Genomic DNA, 20,627 nt, shown 5'->3' on the forward strand with positions numbered 1-20,627 from the left:
GGCTCTTTCACAGGATCCAGCACCTGCACTGCTGTATGTCTAGGTGCAGCCCTGATGACTAACAAGCCCTGACTTACCTTCACCTCACCCCTCATTATTATAGCTACCCAGACCTGAGGGATAAATGTAGAAATTACAGGAATGACTCATCAGAAACAATAAATAAAATTGTGGTTAGTTAGGAAAACAAAAATCTTAAAGAAGCAGGCGCAGCTTAAATGCTGATGTTTATTTCTGTCATGGAGCTATAGGTAGTTTATGCATTTACAGCTGGCCACTGCTCACAAAGGAAACTGAGCCAGGATGAGTTGAAAAGTGAGGATTCTGGTTCATGCTGCTAAGAGAGAGAGAGGAAGTGTGGAGGTGGAACATCTGGACTTCATTTGTGTGCTCCAAAGTGGGGGGAACGGTCCAGAAATAGGCTTAAAACTATTTTCCATATTAATTGTTGTCCACAAATCCGCATCAACCTTAGATTTTAAACGCTGAGGCGATTTATGGGCATAGGCTATGACGTTTCCATACTGTGCCTCGCGTGTGTGTGGGTGTGTGTTTGTGTGTGTGTTTGTGTGTGCGTGTGTGTGACCGCGTATTGTGTGCGCGCCTCCCCGACGCTCCACAGCCCCGTGGAGCTGTTGTTCCCAGAGAGAGCCAGGAGGACAATCAGACGGACTGCTGGATTAGAGCGAGAAGAGAGAAAGTGCGATCATCACACATCCACTTTTTACTTTCTTGGGTTTTTTTTTCTCTCGAGCTTTCAGTGATTTTTGCTTTGTTTCCGCGGTGGCTCACAGACCGGTATGGATTTACCATTGACTAGACAAGACACGCCGTCTAGTCCGCCACCAAAGTTTTGATTGTCATCGGTGCCTCTCGACCGGAGCAGGGGAAAGCGCTAAACTTTATGTGGAAACCGGTGACCACATGTGAGGACATTTGGAGACAAACATTTGTCTGAGAGTATATTCGCTGCTGTAGTAGCCCGTATCTCTCATGGGGTAAGTAATGGCACCTTCTCAAAAATATTGTGTATGACAGTGTATATACATGTGCTGCAGCAACCTAACAAAAGGATCTAGTGCGTCTTGCGTATTACTGTAAAAAAAAAAATTATTAAACGTACACAGTTTATTATTAATTTGTTCAATTTGTTAGGCTGAACAATCAAGCATGTAAACCTTTACACGTCAGCTTTATGAAGTTCCCCCTGATAAGGCTATCAACGACCAGTAACTAATAAAGTGAATGTCTTTATTGACGCTCAAAAACTCAAAAATGTGCCGTGGACTCTCAAGCACCCATGACAGCGGGATGGCAACACAAGTAGAAACACTGCAGCCTTCAGCCAGGGTGAATATTTGGATTCAGATGTGACAGCTGCCTTTGTTAAACACAGTGTGTGTGTTTTAATGAATAACATAGTGCGGTGTTAAATATTAACACTCAGGGGTTATAGCACAGATCATACGGTGGGGTCAGTGCAGTCTGCTGCATCATGTTGTCAGAGGCTGGTGAGCTGCGTGCATCGCAGGCGCGTCCTCGCAGGGGCCTCCAAACACACTACACACACACACACACACACACAGACACACACACATAGTTCCTTAGAGCCGTTGCGCAGCCTGCTGTGCACCCCCCCCCCTCCCCCCCCCCGCTCTGACCCCTCCGATGGTGTTGAGGCTTGTTCATCCGTCACTCTAAAGAAGGCATTGTTTTGAAAGGATGTATTAATAAGACAAAAGCCCCCATTATCCTCATGCACCGGAGTAAATCTCTTGGGTTGGAGATGGGCTCCCCAGAGAAAGGCAGCACAGAGCTTTAACATGCAAAGTCTTAAGAGATTACAGTATATTGTTGTCAGAGATTTAACACCAGCAAAAAGAATTGAATACACCTTTTAAATACAATGCATTTTTTTATTATAATGATGTGCTGTAGTTGTATATTTACAGTATTGAAATTAAATTTGTTGCGAATATTTGCAGAACTTTTCTGTATCTCTTCCCAGTTCAGTATCTCATCACCACTATAAGGTCATACTGACTAAACAGCTGCTTGGTGTTTCCTAAAGAGTAAACCCTGCAGAGAGGTAGGTGTCAGCAGTCCAGTGAGGCATCCTGTTGTTGGAGAATCCTCAAGTCACGGTGAGATAAGATGATAAGGTGGGGGAACTAATGTTTATTGCCCAGATAAAAGCCTCCATCCGTCATCCTTTATCCTGTGGTTGGTCTGGTTCAGCCTGCATGGTGTGGAACTCATTAGCAGGTTGTCTTAAATGCAGTAAGGCTTGCGAATGTGCTGACATTATCTCAAGTTCTGGTTGAGGTTAGTGGGTGAGAAATCAGACTGTGAAATGTAGACGGATGCTACAAAGCCTGTTAAATTTAGACTAGCAAGTATCTTGTTATCTTTGATAACATCATGAAAGGGGGAGGAGAGGAAGCATGCTCAGCAGTGTTAAGAGAGAACTATCAAGTGCGGAAGGCCCTGTCAGCAGGTTCACTGATGTCAGTGTTGGGTGAGAGCAGCTTGGTTTGTTTGGGGTGTACACGGCTGTCTTGGGACTCAGGTGCTTCTCCCAGCATGCCTTGGACCGGATGGAGACAGGGCATGATACAGGGCATGATACAGCCAGCCGGCCGTCTGCATTGGCCCATGTGACCACATGGCTCATTGCACCAGAACAACACCCGCCACTCCACCAGGCCTGACCACAGCTAGGCTTCTTCACACACGCGTTCACACTCTTCACCATCCTTGGCCAGGATGAGAGAAACCCCAGGGTGCTGCGAATAGATCCATACAGCCTTATTGGCCAGACACCCCACAGCTCCAGGCAGATGCAAGTCTTTCGCAGAGTTGTGGAGCACACATGGTTTTAGTCTTACTAGTCTATATAGAGGAACTCTAAAATCTTTTCTGTCAGGGCACAGGGAGACTGGCTCACTCCAGCGGCCCATGACATCATGCGTTGAGGATCTGCGTGTTGCTGACCCAGCTCACTGTGCTCAGTGGCCCCGCTTTCCTCTACGAGATGACTGTAATCAGACCCTTGTCAATGGGAACTGCCAGGGATAGCGTGAGAAATGGAGACAAATAGATGAGTTGAATAAATAAATAGATGTGTAAGTGCATGGACGGATAAATAAATTAATGATAATTCTATGGTGGGAACTGGATTTGTGGGACTTTTTTTTTTTTTTACTGGGACAGGTCACTAGGGGGTTGAAGGCGGAGATGGGTGGCGGGTGGGTGGTGTCGATCCCTGAAGGATGCTCGGGTTTCAGCTTGGGCCTGGGAGCGGTCTGCTAATAGGAAGCAGCGAGAAGGCTTTTCCATAGGGAGACTGACTTCTCTTTTGTTGTCTACACGCACCACTTTATTCAGCCTGATCCGAGGGGTAACAACATTGAAAGATCAGAGGAGTGACTTGCCAGAGGCGTCCTGGCTTTTACCTGGTTAAATGAAACCAGTCAGAGGTCAATACATAACTTAAGAATAGGAAGCATGACAGATCACAGGAGACAATGCAGATATTTTTACATTGCTTTTGGCCCTTTCTCTGTGATATTAATAGTACTGTGCCTGGACAGCCATCTGTGTTCTACAGGCTCAAGAGTTGCTCTAGCTGGTACTCCCCCCTTAGCCTGAAAAACACTTTCCTTGGGTGTGGCAGCTGGAGCAAAATAAACGCCTTCTGTTCACAAGCTGCCGAAGCGCAAGTCACAACACACAGCTGACAGCATGTAGTTTCTGATTCACAGCCAAGAGCTGGGAGTGTCTCAGAGCGGAGAAATAAATATGGCGTCCTCTGCTGCTTTTTACCCATTTTGTGAACACGCTTGAGTCTTGAGAAAGGAACTCTTCTATACTCAAATACTCTTGAAGAAGGTCCAGAGGGACTGAAACATTAATATGCTGAACAAGAGCAGGGTGCAGAATCTTCCTTTTCCCATGACTGAAGTGATACTTTCCAAGGCACCTGCATCTGAGATAGTTAGATATGCGAATATCTCCTTTGAAAAAAAAAGTGAACACGGTTGAGGAAAAGGATGTCACTAAAGACTGTGCTTGCTCTTTGCTGGCAGGTAGAAGGAATACATATGCACACTTACTTAACCTATCTGTCTCTCCTTTTCAAAACAACCTTTCTGAATTGCATGAAGATGATGTCAGTTCTGTTCGGATTATCATATAAACATTTACATAAGCTGATACTTGGCGGACTTTTTTTTTAGGAAGGTGTTTTACCCAATGAAAGACTCCATTAGCTTTAAAGTCTCCTGTTACATTCCTTTTCCACTTGAGGGACTTGGACAAACTATAAGACCCCCCCATGACCAGGCGCTGATGCTTGTAGCAGCATGCCAGGATTTCCTGATGCTTTTTAAAGTGGGGATAAGGCTGTTTTTCTTCTGTCACATTTCAAGCTTGGGCCAGCTCTTGTTCCGAAATGCTGCCAGTTGGAAATAATGCTGAAAATGGTTTGTAGAGCTCTGACTGGCATTTTGCTTTTTGCGACGTTGCTCTATATGTTACACATAATCTTTCATACAGTTGACAAATACATTGAATAGAAGGTCTCTGGTTACTACTGTGGCTTTGGATGGGATCAACGGCACTTTGCAACCTCTCTTTGGGTTATACAGTGTGATTTATGAACTGGATGGGAACAACCTCATACTGTCTGTTCTAGCGGCGGGCTTAATCAGTGTGGTCATGTCGTGGTTTCCTTATTTCTGGTCATTCTCAACGCTGCACCCCAGAGCAATCTTGGAGCAGGTACACATGGAGATGCTGTGGTTTTGGAGAACTCCTCCTCCTCTTTCTTTTTCTCTCTTGGAAGCCTTTGTTATCCAGTCAGCTTTGTTTGTGCAGCTGGAAAACTCAACAGGATTACTTCAACACCCCACCTCCCCAAAAAACCAGGAGTAAGCTGGAAACAGTTTTCTTGGATTTTGAATTGTCCCATGCAGCCAGTTGGAGCTCAGAGGTCTAAAGGGCCTGTTGAAGCCATTCGTTTCGTGTGGAAATTGCTGAAAGTTAACATCTCTCCTTCTAACAAGCTCTTTTAGATTTAAAAATAAGCCTTGTTTTGGGATAGCCTGTTCGTTAGAAATAGCCATTGAGATTGTTTATCTTGCAAATGCCTTGGCATTAGTCTTTCCAAGCTTAAAGACATGATGGAATTAACCTCCAGCCAAACACAAGCCGGGTCATGATAGAGGCCAGACTGCTCCATTGGAACAGACAGATTGAGTGGAAGTGGATGCTGTTTACTTTAAACTAATATGACAACTGCTCAAACATTTCAGATGAGCCGCGCCTCGGTCAAAGTCAAGTAGCTGCTCTCTCATACCCACTGAAAAGCCACACAGCAATACTCACTTTTGACCAGTTATTGTTGCAAAATGTCCCTTGGCAAGTCACTCTACCCAAACCTTGCATAAGGCACAGTGAATCCGCACAAAAAAGTTAGCTGCTGTGGGCCCAATTCTTTACATTTTTTTTTTACTCACTTAATGTTGCCAGGAAAATTGTTGCCTCCAAAACTCTCGAACTTTAAATACCCTCAGGTCTCTTTTCATGCATACAGTCACTAGTTTTTAAGTGCAAGTCGTAACTGTGTGCAAATATATTATATTTACATTCACAAAGAGACCTATGAATGTTGACATCACAAGAGATTTTCAAGAAATAAATTTGCTCTTTAAAGCAAGAAATCCTTAAATTGTATAAAATATAGAGGAAACACTGTGAAATGTGTGGACACAACAATGTTCCCTCTCCAGGCAACCATGTTTTTCTCCAACAACAGAGCTGTGTTTAATGGATCTGTGTTTGCCAGAGTAGTCTGGAGCTGTTTTTCTATGCTGGACCATGAGGAGAGATGGAGGGCCTCCATCAATTTAACATCTTATCAGCGGGTGCTAGGCAGAGGCAGTCAGGGCGGCTTTGTGCCCCCTGTGTGTTAGCCTGTGTAGATGGTATCGTTTTCCATTGTGTGGTGCTTTGCTTTGTCGACAGTGTCTTCTCTCTCCTGCCCTCTCCTCTGCTATGTCTTTGATTTTGCCATGCTGTCCTGTGACTTTCTGTCACGATCCACTGGAAATCACAGCAACATGAGTGGAACAAACTTCAGTGTCACAGTCACAGCAACTCTCCTTGCTACAAACATACACAGTTACATGTATATATATGTTGTCATGTCTTGTGTTTCTTGACACGGCCTGCAACAAACAATCACAAGCTCTCTCACGGCAACCTCACAGTTTTCCAACAAGGCAACAGAACATGAGAAGGGGTGGAGTTCAAGGTCTTGCTACAGAGTAGAATAGGAGGACAAAAGAGACCTAACAGAGGGTTCAAAGCCATTCATTAGGGGAGACCTCATTGTAAAGACAAGAACATGGGAAGGTGTGAGAAGGACATTGTGACTGAAACTTGAATCAAGCACACGTCAGCCCTCAGACCTGAGGTTTCTAATGCAGGCAAGCCACACCTGACCCAACTTCTTTTTGCATCATAACAGTTTGTGTGCACATGTCCTGTACCAGTGTTAAGGGCTCCATGTGGTTAACTCTAGCTTACACCTTTACACATGCAAACCCGTTTGATTCTCAGCAGAGCATCTTTATGTGCGGTTTACTGCTGTACCATGTTAAGCTTGAATTCTGAGAACCTTTCACCTTTTCGTGATGAGAAAATCTCAGGTCAGTTTGCACATCAGTTACACATTCTGCATGCTGTAGAAATACATAAATGTGTCTTCAGGCGTTAATGATAGGGATGATAATCATACTTTTTTTAAAAAAATTATTAGTAAAGCTGCATGAAACATCACACATTTTTGCACATTTTGACAAGAGGATTTAAGATGCACATGCAGTAGTTTCTTGCTACAGAGCTCCAGAGTTTCTTGAATGGAGAGCTGATTGCACACAGCATGTGCTGTAATGAAGTCTTTAATAGGGGAGTATAAGAACATGTCTGCCCCAGATGTGTGCTAAATAAATCCTTTTTGATGTTTTAATGACATCTTTATGGCCTTGTCTTTTGATGTCTGTGGTGAAGTTGAAAATATACGAGGGGAGGAGGGGGTGTTAGAGTGAGGACGGTGTGGCTCTGCAAATCCAAGAGCAGCATAAAAGGGAAATATGCAAAATAGAGCAATATAAAAAACATGAATAATTTGGAAGCCGGTGACTTTAAGTTGACAGAAATGGTCAGAGGGTGAAGATATTATAGTAATTGCCTCTGAGGCGCCACTCTTGGAGATCCCCCCACCCCCAGTGGGACAGACTGGGGGGGGAGGAGGGTGTCTGCTGGTCATGCGGGCTTTGGCTCCTGAGGCTCTATGATGCCCTTCTTTATGCAGCTCTTTGTCTGCAGCTCCTCTCACCGCTACTCTAAGAGCCCCACAGCACATGAACAGCTGCCATAAATAAACACATGCATTGCAAAGTTGCAGAGATGAACCGATTGAGGAGAAGAAGAGAGGACGAGATGAGTCACCATGAAACACACAATAAAAAACGTTTTTGTTGATGATAGAACTGTGTTGACAGACTGGACCCTCACGAGAGGCTGTACCCAAACTGTCAAACTGTTTGACGAGCAAAAGGGTAATCCCTAATTATATGATGAAACCACATGTATTGGGGACACCCACTCCCCTTATATCTAGCAGCTTATACACAGTTTTAATGAAGCATGATTGTGTTAGCATATAACGGACAAAGACAGAAGAGGGATTGCTTTTGATGCTAAAATTAAATCTAGAACAGAGTGGAAAAAACAAGAGGGAACCGTTTATTCTGTCAATAAAAAGGAACTGTTTGTTCTTTGCTGCTCATCTCATGCCATGATGCTGTTATCATGACACTGATGCAAATTTGTGATAGCATAATACTTCTTTATATATTTATATATTTTTTTGAAGTCACAAAAAAGGATCTGATTTGTGTATGTCTGGGACATGGTTTGGCAAGTTGCAGACATTTCTTTGCCAAGTCTTTTTTTTCTGTTAAATTTGTTATTCCCCCTGTTCAGTTCCTCTCCAAGCTAGGAACTGTGAGATATTGCAGGCCCCCCATCTCATATCTCTCTTGTCTGTCCTGCCTCACGACTGTGCAAGTCTCAGCGCGACACTAAAACAGGCTTTCGTCTTTCTCGTTTGCACTTCCCCTTGAAACTCCTAGTTTTTATTTGTCTGGTGATTTCATGAACTGCTGGTGTTTCAAAATAACAGACTGTACCAACGTATATGCCAGTATTTTTACTCCTCCGCACACTGCCCACGCTTTCCTTTTTACAGTACAAGGCTGCAGTGAGTGAAATCACTGCCAGAATTTGTCAGTGTCTCTAGATTTTACTACTTTGATTTCCTGTGTGCAGAAAATATGAGTAAACACCTGTAATTATCTAGTCAAACAGATGAGGAAGAACAGAAGTTCTTTGCTCTAATGCTGCCTGTCCATTGCTAAAGAGAGCATTTATGAATCTGCTTTTTGAGGCATTTAGTGTTGTGGATGACTGTAGTAGTGCTGTACTGTAGTACAGTACCGTAGTGCTGGTAATGAAGCGGTCTGGGTCCTGAGGTCTTGAAGTGCGTGTATTTGTACTCTGAATAGCAAATGGTACGTTGTACCACAGTAGGAAGTTGAGGTTGCTGATGCTTTCAGTTTGACCTCAAACATGATTTGTTTTTAAAAATACTGTTTTTTAATGTCAGCTGTCCTTTTTTATCGTTACTGATTTTGGCATCAGTTTTATCAGTGCGCTTGTCTGCATTGAGGCACGTAACATAGATAACAGAGCCAGCTCAAGATAAGTTTCAACAGTCATGACTGAGGATGTGAGGACTGCTCGGGGCCTTTTTCGACCATACTGAAGAGACACTACTAAATGAGAGACACTACGTGTGACTATTTAGTCTGTGCTCAGTCATGTCACAGCAGCAACATGAATCCTCTTCATCCCAGTTACACTAGGTCTGGAAACATTAATGTTTTTTTTCCTGGAAATTGACTGCGGTCAATCAATAGTGTTGCTGTGCTAATGTGAAAAGATTCCACACACAGAGCCCCGGGGCTCAGCGATAGACACAGCGGCAGAGAGACGCTGTAGCCACCTGCCAGCAAATACAGTCCGTGCCTATGTTTTCAGCATGACTGCATGGAGCCACTCAATGCAAAATAGGGCCTTCCTTAACAGATCCATGTATGCAGTGGCGTTTGACAGCTTAGTGGAGGGCTGTACTGGCTGTTTAAATATAAGAAGGTATAGTATGTCAACACTGATAAAGTAAGAGACAGAAAAGTGAAGAGAAAAAAAAAGCTGTGGGTGTTGCATCTTTCGCTATTATCATTTCCTTAGAAATGAAGCTACTGTGGTAGCGGTGGTGAAACTTTGTGGTGGAAATAGTTACCTGTGTTGTCTCCTGTGTGTCTGACATGTCAACACTTGACTTGGGAAACTTTCTGATTACCTTGCTGTCTTTTGCATACGGAATTTTCCTCTCTGAAGGTTCAGCTCTTCCGCTGTACTTCTGCTATATGTAGATACATTTAAACCTTTTGGTTTACCTCAGTGGGAATACCCCAGAGGACATCTTTAAAAGTATATCCTATTTTAGTGTTAAGAATTAAAGCATTGTTTTGCTTTTTAGCAGACAATCTCCATGCCTCACACACAGCTGCAATCTCCCTGTAGTCTTTATATTTCTTCCTCATATGAGTGCTGGTCATTATGGTTGAGTGAGCAGCACCCCACAGTGTGTCCTTTGGTGGCCAGGTCAGTTAGAGGATGGTGGATACTGGGAGCAGAGGAGAACAGGAAAGGACAAATCACAGCAGCAGATGCTTTCTGTGTATCCATGATCTATATCTATTGCTCTCAAAACCGAGGAGGGATGAAGTCTCTATTCCAAGAAAGGCCTACTGTCTCGTAGAGAGTGCAGGAAGTCATTAAATCTCCTTAAATATATGATTAACTTTTCCTAACAAAGACATTTCTGTTATAGTCACATGCTACTGACATTTTAGAGCACGCTCTGTGAAGAAACACTCGGCCATGCTGTCTCACAATGTTGCCACTACAGCGGCTTCTGTGCATGGAGTGTGAAGGGCAGATGGAAAAAGATGTGTTACAGGATGTTCCAGACCACAAGCTTCTCAAAAGCGATTCTTCTGCTTATACAAACAGCAAACAAATCAAATGGAAACAAGATAAGCTATTGTAAACTGGCACCGCTCTTATCACAGTAACAAATTTACCCACAAAGTTATAGTAAACTACAGCTGGCATTTGTGGTCACCAGTGTTGTACCTTTTTTTTTTTTTTTTTTTACAATGTCACTACCGGAATTTAGTTACTGTCAAAACAGTATTCTGCTGTGGAATATGAGGTTTACAGTTTGATTGTGTAGCTGGGCCTGCAGTAATATACAGTATTTTTACAGTGTTGTATTGTAATCTACATTAATAGTTTCTTACTCTAAATGTTACAGTAAACAACTGAAAGGTTTTCTTCTTATTCATATTAATAAAAACAACTATTATTTGCAGACATATACTGTAACTAACAATATGTCTTCAATCTTAATGGTCCAGTAATGAGATCAGCTCAGTGTTCCATTTAAAAATGCGCAACCCTTAACATCTGGAATTGAACATTTATTCAAAGGCTTTCAAATATGTCAAGTATATTTAAGTATGTTTAAAAATATAATTCTCAAGGTTCATGCCCTTCTACAGGGGGTCAATGTAAATCTGTTAATTAGAATATCCTGAGCTGCCAGCAAAACATCCACAGAAACTGCTTTGCAAACTACTGTTAAAAGCACAAATAAACAGATTGCAGGATAAAAAATTTTCTAATGCCTTAACATGTCCTCTGTTTTAATTGGCAGAAGGTCAGCATCCAGGTTTCCAGGCTCACAGCTCACTGAGTGAGAAAAAATCAAGCACAGAGCCATAGAAGGAGAAATTAAACAATTTAATGGCAGAGAGAAATATTTTACAAAAGGTTACCTAACAAACTTTTTCTGAAGTTCTTTAGAAGAGTGGTAATGAGCTCACTGTGAGCTTGTTTGTCTTCTTAGGAATGACTTTCCCGCGCTGAAATTCCTGAAAACAACACGTAACACTTGTATGAGTAAACAGTATTGCCTGGAAATCACCTATTATGCCCCAGGTTTTAGCACAGCTTGGCAACAAACTACAGAATCCTTTCAGCGACCTAGCAACAGCGTAAAAACACTTGTGGTTGAGCTAAAATAACCAATATAACCACTCCACTCTGTCTTTCGGGGCTCAGCAGCCAAAATATCTTAACCAATTTGGTTTCATATTTGAATCAACTTCAACTGTTATGAGCTTTACATAGAAATCTATTATTAATTATGAAATGCAAGTGGGATAAACAAGGTATAGGTATAGATCAGGCTGGTCTAACGTTAGCGTTCACTGATATGTAGTGTAAGAGAAAACAGTCATCCAAATATAATCTTTAAACTAGACTTGCAAACAGCAGTGAAAATAATGTTTAAATACCAGTAATTCAAACTTCCAGCTGTTGAAGAAAACTACATGAAAATTTTCTGATGAACAAATGTAGTTCTGTTTTCTGAGTGAGATGTTCCTGACCTTTTTATTTGATACCACAGAGGGGGATGAATGGTGATGAAATGATGTTGATGGCTGAATGTGGTTTCTGTCCCTCCATTACTGCGGTAGTGAAAATGAAAATACTGTATTTTACTGTCAAATCTTACAGTAGCCTACTGTTAATATCTGTTATTGGTTTTGGCTACAAAACCATCAAAATTTACGGTATTTTACCATATTTAGAAACGGTACTTTACTGTTAGAATTTGGCCTTATTTTTCCAGCAATTTATGACAGTGTAGACCAAAATGTTTGAGTATACAGAAATATGGGCATGCATGCTGTGTCTTTGTTTTAAGTGCTTTCCCCCAGAGAAAGTAGAGCCAGGTTTAAGTAGAGTGTGACAGGTAGCAGGTGTTGTAGTGGGACAGCGTTGCCTTGGTTTTTGGTGAGCAGACATTCTGCTAATTAGGGCTTATCAGGTGTTTCTGAGAAAAACACCTGTGGCTTTTGTGCAACCCTCACTCCCATGATGGAGAGGGGAGCTCTGTCTCTTGTTAGGATTATGAAAGAATAAGGGTCAGCTTTCAGCAGCAACCATCAATTGTTTTTGGATCTGTTTTTGGGTCTGTTTTTGCAAAAACATATGTGCACTATATGCACCTTTATGCAACTGTGGTTCCATGGTTGGCAATGCTTATGTGGTTGTGAAAGTAGGCATGGCTGTGAAGCTGGTAGATGGTGTTCATGTGAACCTGCACTACAAGAGTATCTCTGAACTATTTCTCAAATGATGACAAACAGGTGCAGATTTTATGATACAGAGCCGTATCTCTTGTTTAACATCCTTTGTCTCTTTGTCATCCGTTTTGAACTTCCTGTCCACAGTTATTTCTTTCATCATGTTCTATTACAGCACCTAAGCTCTGCTATGAAATCCTGACAGGATATTGTATTATTTGTGAAACTAAACGTCTACACAACCACCTACACTACCACCTACATCACAGTGCTATGACATTTGAGCAACAAACAAAACTCCTGTTTGCAATTTTAAAAAGTACTTTAAATACATTTACTTCCAACATCTATATGCTTACATATATGTATTACTTTGGAACAACTTAATACAACTTTAATATATTTAGTAAATGCATTGCTCTATTATGGTTATGTAAATGCTATATTTACATGATGTTTAAGTCATTATGGAACAACTTGAGAACACATTCCAGTTTTGAATAATCAAGCTGCGCTTATATATGCTGTCACAAAGTAATGCATTTAAAGTATTGTTTAAGTCTAATTTTAAAAACTATTAATGCAACCTAATTGCACATAAATTATATTTAAGTTACATTGAAATACAGTATATCTTAAATGCATATATGCATTAAATGCAAAAGCATATACAGTAGAAAGTTCCAAAAATAATTATGAGACACAGCATTTGATATGAAATGTATGAATTTATTTAAATATACTTTTGAGCAATTTTGAAGTGCAAAATTGTTCATAATTAAAATAATAATACCTTTAGTTCTTTTTGAAATAATACCTTCATAAAATACTAAGTATACTTTTAGTATTCTATAAACAGTAGCAGTAGTATACAATTTCTTTTAAATACCTGAAGTAGTTGATATAGTGAAGTGAGGTTATTTTGGATTTGCACTGCTGTTGTTGTCCATTGTCTTAGTGAGGAAATAGTCATTGGTTGACACAGTGTGACAAAATGTTTGACAATGTATTATGTCTATTGTGGAACTGTGACAGTGATGTCTGGGTCGAACACAGGGCACAATTTTGTGGATGGGTTTGGAAAGAGGGGGGTTACATAGCAGGAAGTCTGCACTTCTGTCATCCAATCACCATTGAAACATCTGAATGGCACACGGCAGGTAGAGGGGCAGGGCTGCGACGAGACAGTGCTCTAGGCAAACCAGCCCATCAGGTTTCACACACACATGCACACACACACACATACAAACACACTGTGAAATCCCTTGATGACAGACTGCAAGGACTCCTTGGTGAAAGGAGGACCTCAAGCTGTCTACACAACACATGGAAAGTCCACTTTCCTGAGAAAACCTGGCAGAGCTGAGAGAAAAACCAATATAAACGAAGTGAATCCAGCGTGTTTTTCCCTCAGCAGGGACTGTGGAGATACAGAGCTGGTCTATATCAGATGACTTTTACATTAATAAAATCATTACACATTGCAATAATGCAACCTAATGTAATTACGCTGGTGCAGCTGGCACATGTGCTCAGCCTCAAGCCTGCTATTTGTGTCTATTAATGGAGCTAAGAGGATGGGGGGTAGACCAGCCGTCCTGATACAGGAGCTCTGATAAGGGAGAGCTCAACTGTAAATAAATATCTGCTATGATACAGACACAGCAGCCAAATGGAAGTGTGCTGTCCCATTATTAAGGCTGAAGGGCAATGCTTTGCACGCTGAAGGAGACTATTGTTCTTTCTTCCTGCTTGAGGAAACAGTGCGCTGCTTATTACTGGCAACCAATAACAGCTGTGTGTTGAATTCGCCTGTATGCAGGGGCTTTGCTACACTAGTCTACATCTGTCACATTTAGCAATAGGTGTGAAAAAGAGATGTCTGTGCACGTGTAGAGTTAAGTTCTGTGTGGTGCCACACGTCACATGGATGAGTTTGTGTGTGTGGGCACGTCATGGTAGTGATGTTTCAGATTCCTGCCTTTGTGTCCAGATGCCGTTCCACATGCATGCTCTCTGTCTGGCTTTGTCTCGTTTCCCTCTCCATCTTTCAGTCTCTCGGGTTTTGAGTCAAAGCCTAGCAGAACAGACAGAGTAGAGGTTCTGCCTCATGCAGCATGCAGTTTTGACTAAAGGTTTCCTGTTAATAGCTGCTGCAGCCATCCAGTGTAGCTGTGAAGACAAGCAGTGGAAGCATCAGTGTTGAATTACCTCTGGAGCTAGCCTGCAGAGGGATCCTGTTACTTTTGACAGGTTTAAAACACCAGCTCCACCTCTAATTAGATTTCCAGAGCCTCCAACTTTCCTTTGTTTTCAGCCCTGTAGCTGCAGTCCATTTTTATTTCATTTGGTTTATAGGTTTCTCCTTTTTAAAACAGTTGTCTCAGTAATTTGAAGCCACATTAGTGATTCACAAGATTTGTGTAATTATATAAGTTTACATTTTATTAGGTCAAAGGTTTCTTGCATTGGCTTCACACTTGTAAGCTTGTTTATGTACTTGTTTGCTTGTAGATTTTGATGATTTTTAAAAAGTGTTTATAACAACATAAAGCACCAGAATACATAATCTAATTTTGTGAGTGTGTGTGTGTGTGTGTGTGTGTGTGTGTGTGTGTGTGTGTGTAGGAATTATTATGATCATGCTGTCAGAGAAGTTCCCACCTTTGCCTCTCAAGTATCTATTTGATTTGCTGTTACTTTGCTTTTGTGAACCGGCTGAAATGGGCAGGTCAGGATGAAGAGATGTGGCTGATCCACAAGCTATGCTGAAGTTTCAAGAGGTAGCTCACTGGAGTGGAATGGTTTGCTCCCCGCAACAATGCTGTGTGTTGACAGCCGAGTGCTCGGACAGGGTTAGTGGAATGTCCTCTTCAGTCTGCGAGTGGAGCCGTTTGTCTAAGCACCAGCACTCTGCCTCATAGAGCAGTTATTCTTCTACCTGAAGATGATCTCTGCCTGTGCAGGGAAGATCTTTGATTGTTGATTACCCTCAGAGCAAAATAAAGTTTCCCCCCAGAGTCATTTTTTATGATAATAATACAAATTTCTTGTAAGCCAATGAATTATTAGTTTTCCATTCCTTGTAGACTGCAACAAGCTGCAACTATCTTCCTGTGTGGGTGCTCGGTTTGAGATTTACTATAAATGTAAATGCCAAATCTTTCAAACCTGTTTATCTGTTAAACTGCCTCAAGGACATATGATATCAAGGGGGTTTTGTTTTTCAGCTCTGCTCTATTGCTGTTCCTCCACCCTTTCACTTTGGGTCATTACAATGGAGTCCTCTTCAAGTACATTTAAAAATATGTTAAGTTTCCACTGTACAGAGTACAGATTACAGAGTACTGAGGAATAGGTTGTTGCCTGGATACTCTGTTTTGCTAGAGGACTGACTTTGGCAAGTACACTGCTTTACTAAAAATGTATGTTTGCTTTGTCACTGTTTATTTCATTAGTGCAACAAAATTTCCCTTGTCAGTAACCTAAGCCTTTTCTTCCTTTTTGTGTGTCTGCAGGTGACCCACATAGAGCTCCTGAGACGTGACTGTGGGACAGGCAGTCTCCCTCCCAGCCTTGGCCCTCTTCCTGTCCTTTCCTTAAAGGCAATGATTATCGGCTTAGACACTGTGCATAACTCCACTGTGTGAATGAATCTTTGCTGTAAAGCCGCTGTGCTCTACCACCCTGTCACCATGAAGAACAAGTATTCCCAGTACTACAATCGGAGTCTGATCCCCTCTTATTATGCATTTGCTAAAAACATGACCATCCAGGACCTGCACAAACGCAGTGAGGATAAAAAGGTGCTAACCAACCTCAACATTGTCATCGTGGTACTCTGCACCATCATCATTCTGGAGAATCTCCTGGTCCTCATTGCTGTCTGCCGCAACAAGAAGTTCCACTCTGCTATGTTTTTCTTCATTGGCAACCTGGCATTCTCAGATCTGCTGGCAGGCTCGGCTTACATAGCCAACATTTTTCTATCTGGGTCAAAGACCTTTGAGCTGGTACCCGTGCAGTGGTTCATCCGGGAGGGCACGGCATTTATTGCTCTGGCAGCTTCAGTCTTGAGCTTGCTGGCGATAGCTATAGAGCGATATATTGCCATCACCAAGGTCAAGGTGTATGGCTCCAACAAAACGTGCCGCATGTTCCTCCTTATAGGAGCTTGCTGGGTTACCTCCATCCTGCTTGGAGGACTTCCCATCATCGGCTGGAACTGTATTAACAACCTTCCTGAATGCTCAGCCGTGTTGCCACTCTACTCAAAGAAATACATCCTCTTTGTTGTCACCATTTTCAGCCTGATACTACTCTCTATTCTCATTCTCTATGTGAGGATCTATTTGATTGTACGCTCCAGCCACCAGGAAGCGACCAACTCACAGGCCTATGCCCTTTTGAAAACAGTCACCATAGTGCTGGGTGTCTTCATCATGTGCTGGCTGCCTGCTTTTACCATCCTCCTCCTAGATTCATCCTGCAGGATACAGTTATGCCCTATCCTCTCCAAAGCAGACATCTTTTTTGGCTTTGCCACTCTGAACTCAGCACTTAACCCAGTGATCTACACACTGCGCAGTAAGGACATGAGAAAAGAGTTTCTGCGTGTGTTGTGCTGCTGGGGGGTGCTGCAAAGTGGACGACCAGCTGACCGCTGTCTGGTCCCTCTAAGGAGCTCCAGCTCTCTGGAACACTGCACCAACAAACATGAACACCAGACCACACCCATCATGCAAGATTGTACCACCTGTGTCTGATGTGGTGCAAACGCATCAGGGTGCTTGTGTGCGTGTGTGTGTGTATGTATGTGTGCACGTGTGTGTGTATCAAGTAGAGAGACTGTGATGAGACAAAGAGATATAAAAAAAGAAGCAAGCACATCCTGAACAAAGATGTCTGGCATTGTGTTCTACAATCCAGACTTTTTCGTATTACAATCAAAACTGTGTGAATCCACAATCAGCGTTTAATCGACTCACCCATGCAGGGGAGTAAAAAACATTCAAATTTCAGAAATGTGAAAATAGCTTTGTCATGGGTACTCTGATAAATTAACATGGAGTTGCAAACCATTTTCATGTATATGCCTGTCTTGCTTTTGTTTTTCTTTCTTAACATGTAAACCCATATTAGAAGCCAAAAAACAGAATTATAATGTGTGTGATATCACACCTCTGGTGAACTATTTTGGGCCTATGCATCTGCATCAGTACAAAGGTCGCAAAGTCACACTTTGTAGATTTCTCCAGAGATTGTTGTCCTTTATAAGAATTAACCACAGTACTCTTTCACTGATATATGTATACATTAGGCCTACATATTTATCACTAATTCTTTGCAGAACCGGAGGCAGTGATCAACTTCACTCAGCACTGCATTCCATAGAAGCCAAATTATTACTCCCTCAATAAAACCAGGGCTATATATTCCCTATATAACCTTGCTTAAAATCATTTGATTAAGTACAACAAACTTACATAATCTGCTTACATTTAATGCATGAAATTCTAACTCATTTGTTAGCGCTAATGTTTAAGATATATTCCAGCTCCAGCTTCCATCACTAACACCCCTTCCCTCATTTGTCCTCATAATCTGTCCCTCTTGCTTTTACTGTTGTCTTTTGTATCTTAACAGTTTCCTTTGAGGAAGGCCTAATCAGAAAGCACATTTCCTGAAGTGAGTTGGCACTGATGAATTTTACTCAATGACAGTTGTCCAGACTAATGGGACCAATGTCCTGACAGTGTTGTAGCAACGTACTGGCAATGTACTGTTTCTGTTTGTGCCTTCCTCTTGGGGAATTAGGCTGAATGTATGTATGAAGTGTTTGGGGCAGGCGCTCCATTGTTGACAGTATTATTGATCATCATTTTGAATTACCAAGTGAGCAAAGAGTGGGATGAACAGGGTCCGTCAATCTCACTGTGAAGTCTTAAATAGCACCACAAACAATAATTTGTTGAATTTGAACATCCTGGTTTAATCTGCTAGCCATATGCCTTGTGCAGCTAAAAGTGTTAATACGTCTCATCTTTCCAAAGACGCCTACAAAATGGGAGAAGATCCGGTTTCAAAGGCAAGGCAAAGGGGGGGGTCTGCCCCCAGGGAGGTCAGCTTCATCCTCATTCTCTGACTTCCTACAACACGCAACTTCCTTCAGTCATAGGAAGTCCTGTTTTTCATTGTCCGGTTCCTGTTGTTCAGGGTTAAACTAGCCTTCTTCCTGTAGACACACATTTAAAAACTCTTCTCTTCCTCAGTGTTTTCTTGTTGACTTTTACATTTAGATGGCCAAGTAGAAATGGTGAAAAGCACTTTGGCAGCTTCAGTGACGTTTGCTTTCTCCCAGTTTTTTTTTCAGATGGAGAGGTGTTTTAATCTGTGTACCTATCACTTCATTGTGTTGCCTGACTATGTTTTTTTATTATAAATATATAAATAACTATGTATGTTTGTAAGTATGTTGTACGTATCTTTGTACAGTTTGTATAATTTGTGTTGTATGAAATGTCCTGTGTGCAATAGCCTTGTGTGTCCAGTAGCACGCTGCCTGTGTTAAATCGGTACAATCTGAAACACTAATGTAGGTACATAAACGTTTGTTAATTGCATTCCCTTTTTATAAAATAAAAAAAATACTGAGAGAATCTGTTTTTGTGTGTTTGAGTTTACTAGTACTTCTGATCTGTAAAGCCTAAAAACATTTAATTGTAGTATATGTGCAGGTCCTGGAATGACTCCCTATTGTACTGACATCTGAGAAGTATTCAAGATGAAGCATTTAATCCAAACATGCTCAGACAAGGTCAGAAAACAACTAGCTTCAACATGAAAGCCTGAAATTGTACATGCAAATGCTACTTGGCTATTAATCATGGCTGTCTTACCTAATAAAATTGTCCCAATTGCTCAAAGGCCAAAGCAAGACAAGGCTATGATGGGAAGCTGGGCAGAGGGCAGGGAGAGTGAACATGGGGTGCGGTGAAGAAGCATGTCTATTTGTAAGATAGTTTGTCTGAGAGAAGCATAAAGAAAGGCCCCGGGAGAGGTTTTCGGATAAGGGGGAGACTTTGGAGTGAGGGGAGAGGCTGACTTATAGTGGCCTTGGGAGAGTTGGGTCTGTTTTCTGTCAGACGTCCAGGATTCCTGGGTGGGAACATTGGCTGAATCAGCCCCAGGAGGCTGCGCCGCTAGGAAGTCTGCCAAGTCTTTCCAGTGCCCTGCAGGATGTGACATCAGACTCAGAAACCTGTAGGTGAAGTTGTATACACAAAAACATTCAAGCCAGATGGCACACTAGACCAATGTGAGTTTATAAGTTAATAGTTTACAGCAAAAAAACCCACACTTAATCATTTCTGTTAGATTATGTGTATATAGTACATACACACAAGAGCAAGAGGTACTCCTTTAAAGGAGTGGCCAGTATGAGAATTAACTATAATAAACTGCAAGAATGCTCACGGCTCAGTTAATGTAGGTCTGTAGATTGAATTTACTTAAGGAAAATGATAGTAAACGTATTCATATTTGGGTTTGCATGGACAATATGAGGGAGACGATTCAAAGCCATGATTTGGGAACATGAGAAAGCTAGACTCACACTGTTTTCAAGTTATCGATGACATAGTGCCACCTCGTGGTGAAAAAGTCACATGGCTAGACATATCTGAAGGATCTTTGCTCCATATACTTTTAAAACTACACGTCTGCCAAATGAAATCATAGACATCGCTCAAATTTATACATATATATACTACATATAAAAGATAGAGATAGAGAGATAACATTACCCAGCCGGGTGAATCATAAACACACATCACACTATACAGTTATCTACCGCTGTCTCCATGCACTAACACATTTACACCGTCATTCACTGAAAGCATTGCGTCATATATGAAATGCTTTCAATCGTAAATACAGACAATATCTGAAAGGCAGAGATTTATTGCTAATATTGCTCATTAGTAAACAACATTCAGATTTGCTTCCGCTTGGTCAGTTGTCTACAACATCTGGCAAACAGTAGGGGTAGGTGAAGTTAGTTTGACATTTCAAGAAAATTACATTTCCTAAGATACAACCACATATCAGTCATAGTTATAGTTTATAAATATAAAACATACAAAATGTGTTTCGTATTATAAAACGAGGCATTCAGCAGCGTTATATTATAACCCTTTGATCGACTGTTTTTACCCATAGATCTTTGCAGTGGTACAGTCCACAACACCCGGGTTTCCGCGCGAAAAGACGGCCCGC

The 20,627-nt window shown here is 41.7% G+C and overlaps 1 protein-coding gene and 1 long non-coding RNA gene across 2 annotated transcripts; one reads left to right on the top strand and one right to left on the bottom strand.

Moving 5' to 3' along the window:
* The first annotated feature begins 385 nt into the window (after window positions 1-385).
* s1pr2 (sphingosine-1-phosphate receptor 2) lies at window positions 386-19,009 on the top strand. Its single transcript, XM_067615779.1, has 2 exons — window positions 386-998; window positions 15,869-19,009. Exon 2 carries the CDS (start codon window positions 16,001-16,003, stop codon window positions 17,114-17,116), a length of 1,116 nt encoding a protein of 371 aa, XP_067471880.1. The 5' UTR covers window positions 386-998; window positions 15,869-16,000; the 3' UTR covers window positions 17,117-19,009.
* LOC137200990 (uncharacterized) lies at window positions 18,822-20,400 on the bottom strand. Its single transcript, XR_010932110.1, has 2 exons — window positions 20,156-20,400; window positions 18,822-19,611 (listed from the first exon to the last, which is right to left on the bottom strand). It is a non-coding gene; the product is annotated as an uncharacterized lncRNA (long non-coding RNA).
* Between the last annotated feature and the right edge of the window lie 227 nt (window positions 20,401-20,627).

Source organism: Thunnus thynnus, chromosome 17, assembly GCF_963924715.1.
Source record: "Thunnus thynnus chromosome 17, fThuThy2.1, whole genome shotgun sequence".
Lineage (NCBI taxonomy): Eukaryota > Metazoa > Chordata > Actinopteri > Scombriformes > Scombridae > Thunnus > Thunnus thynnus.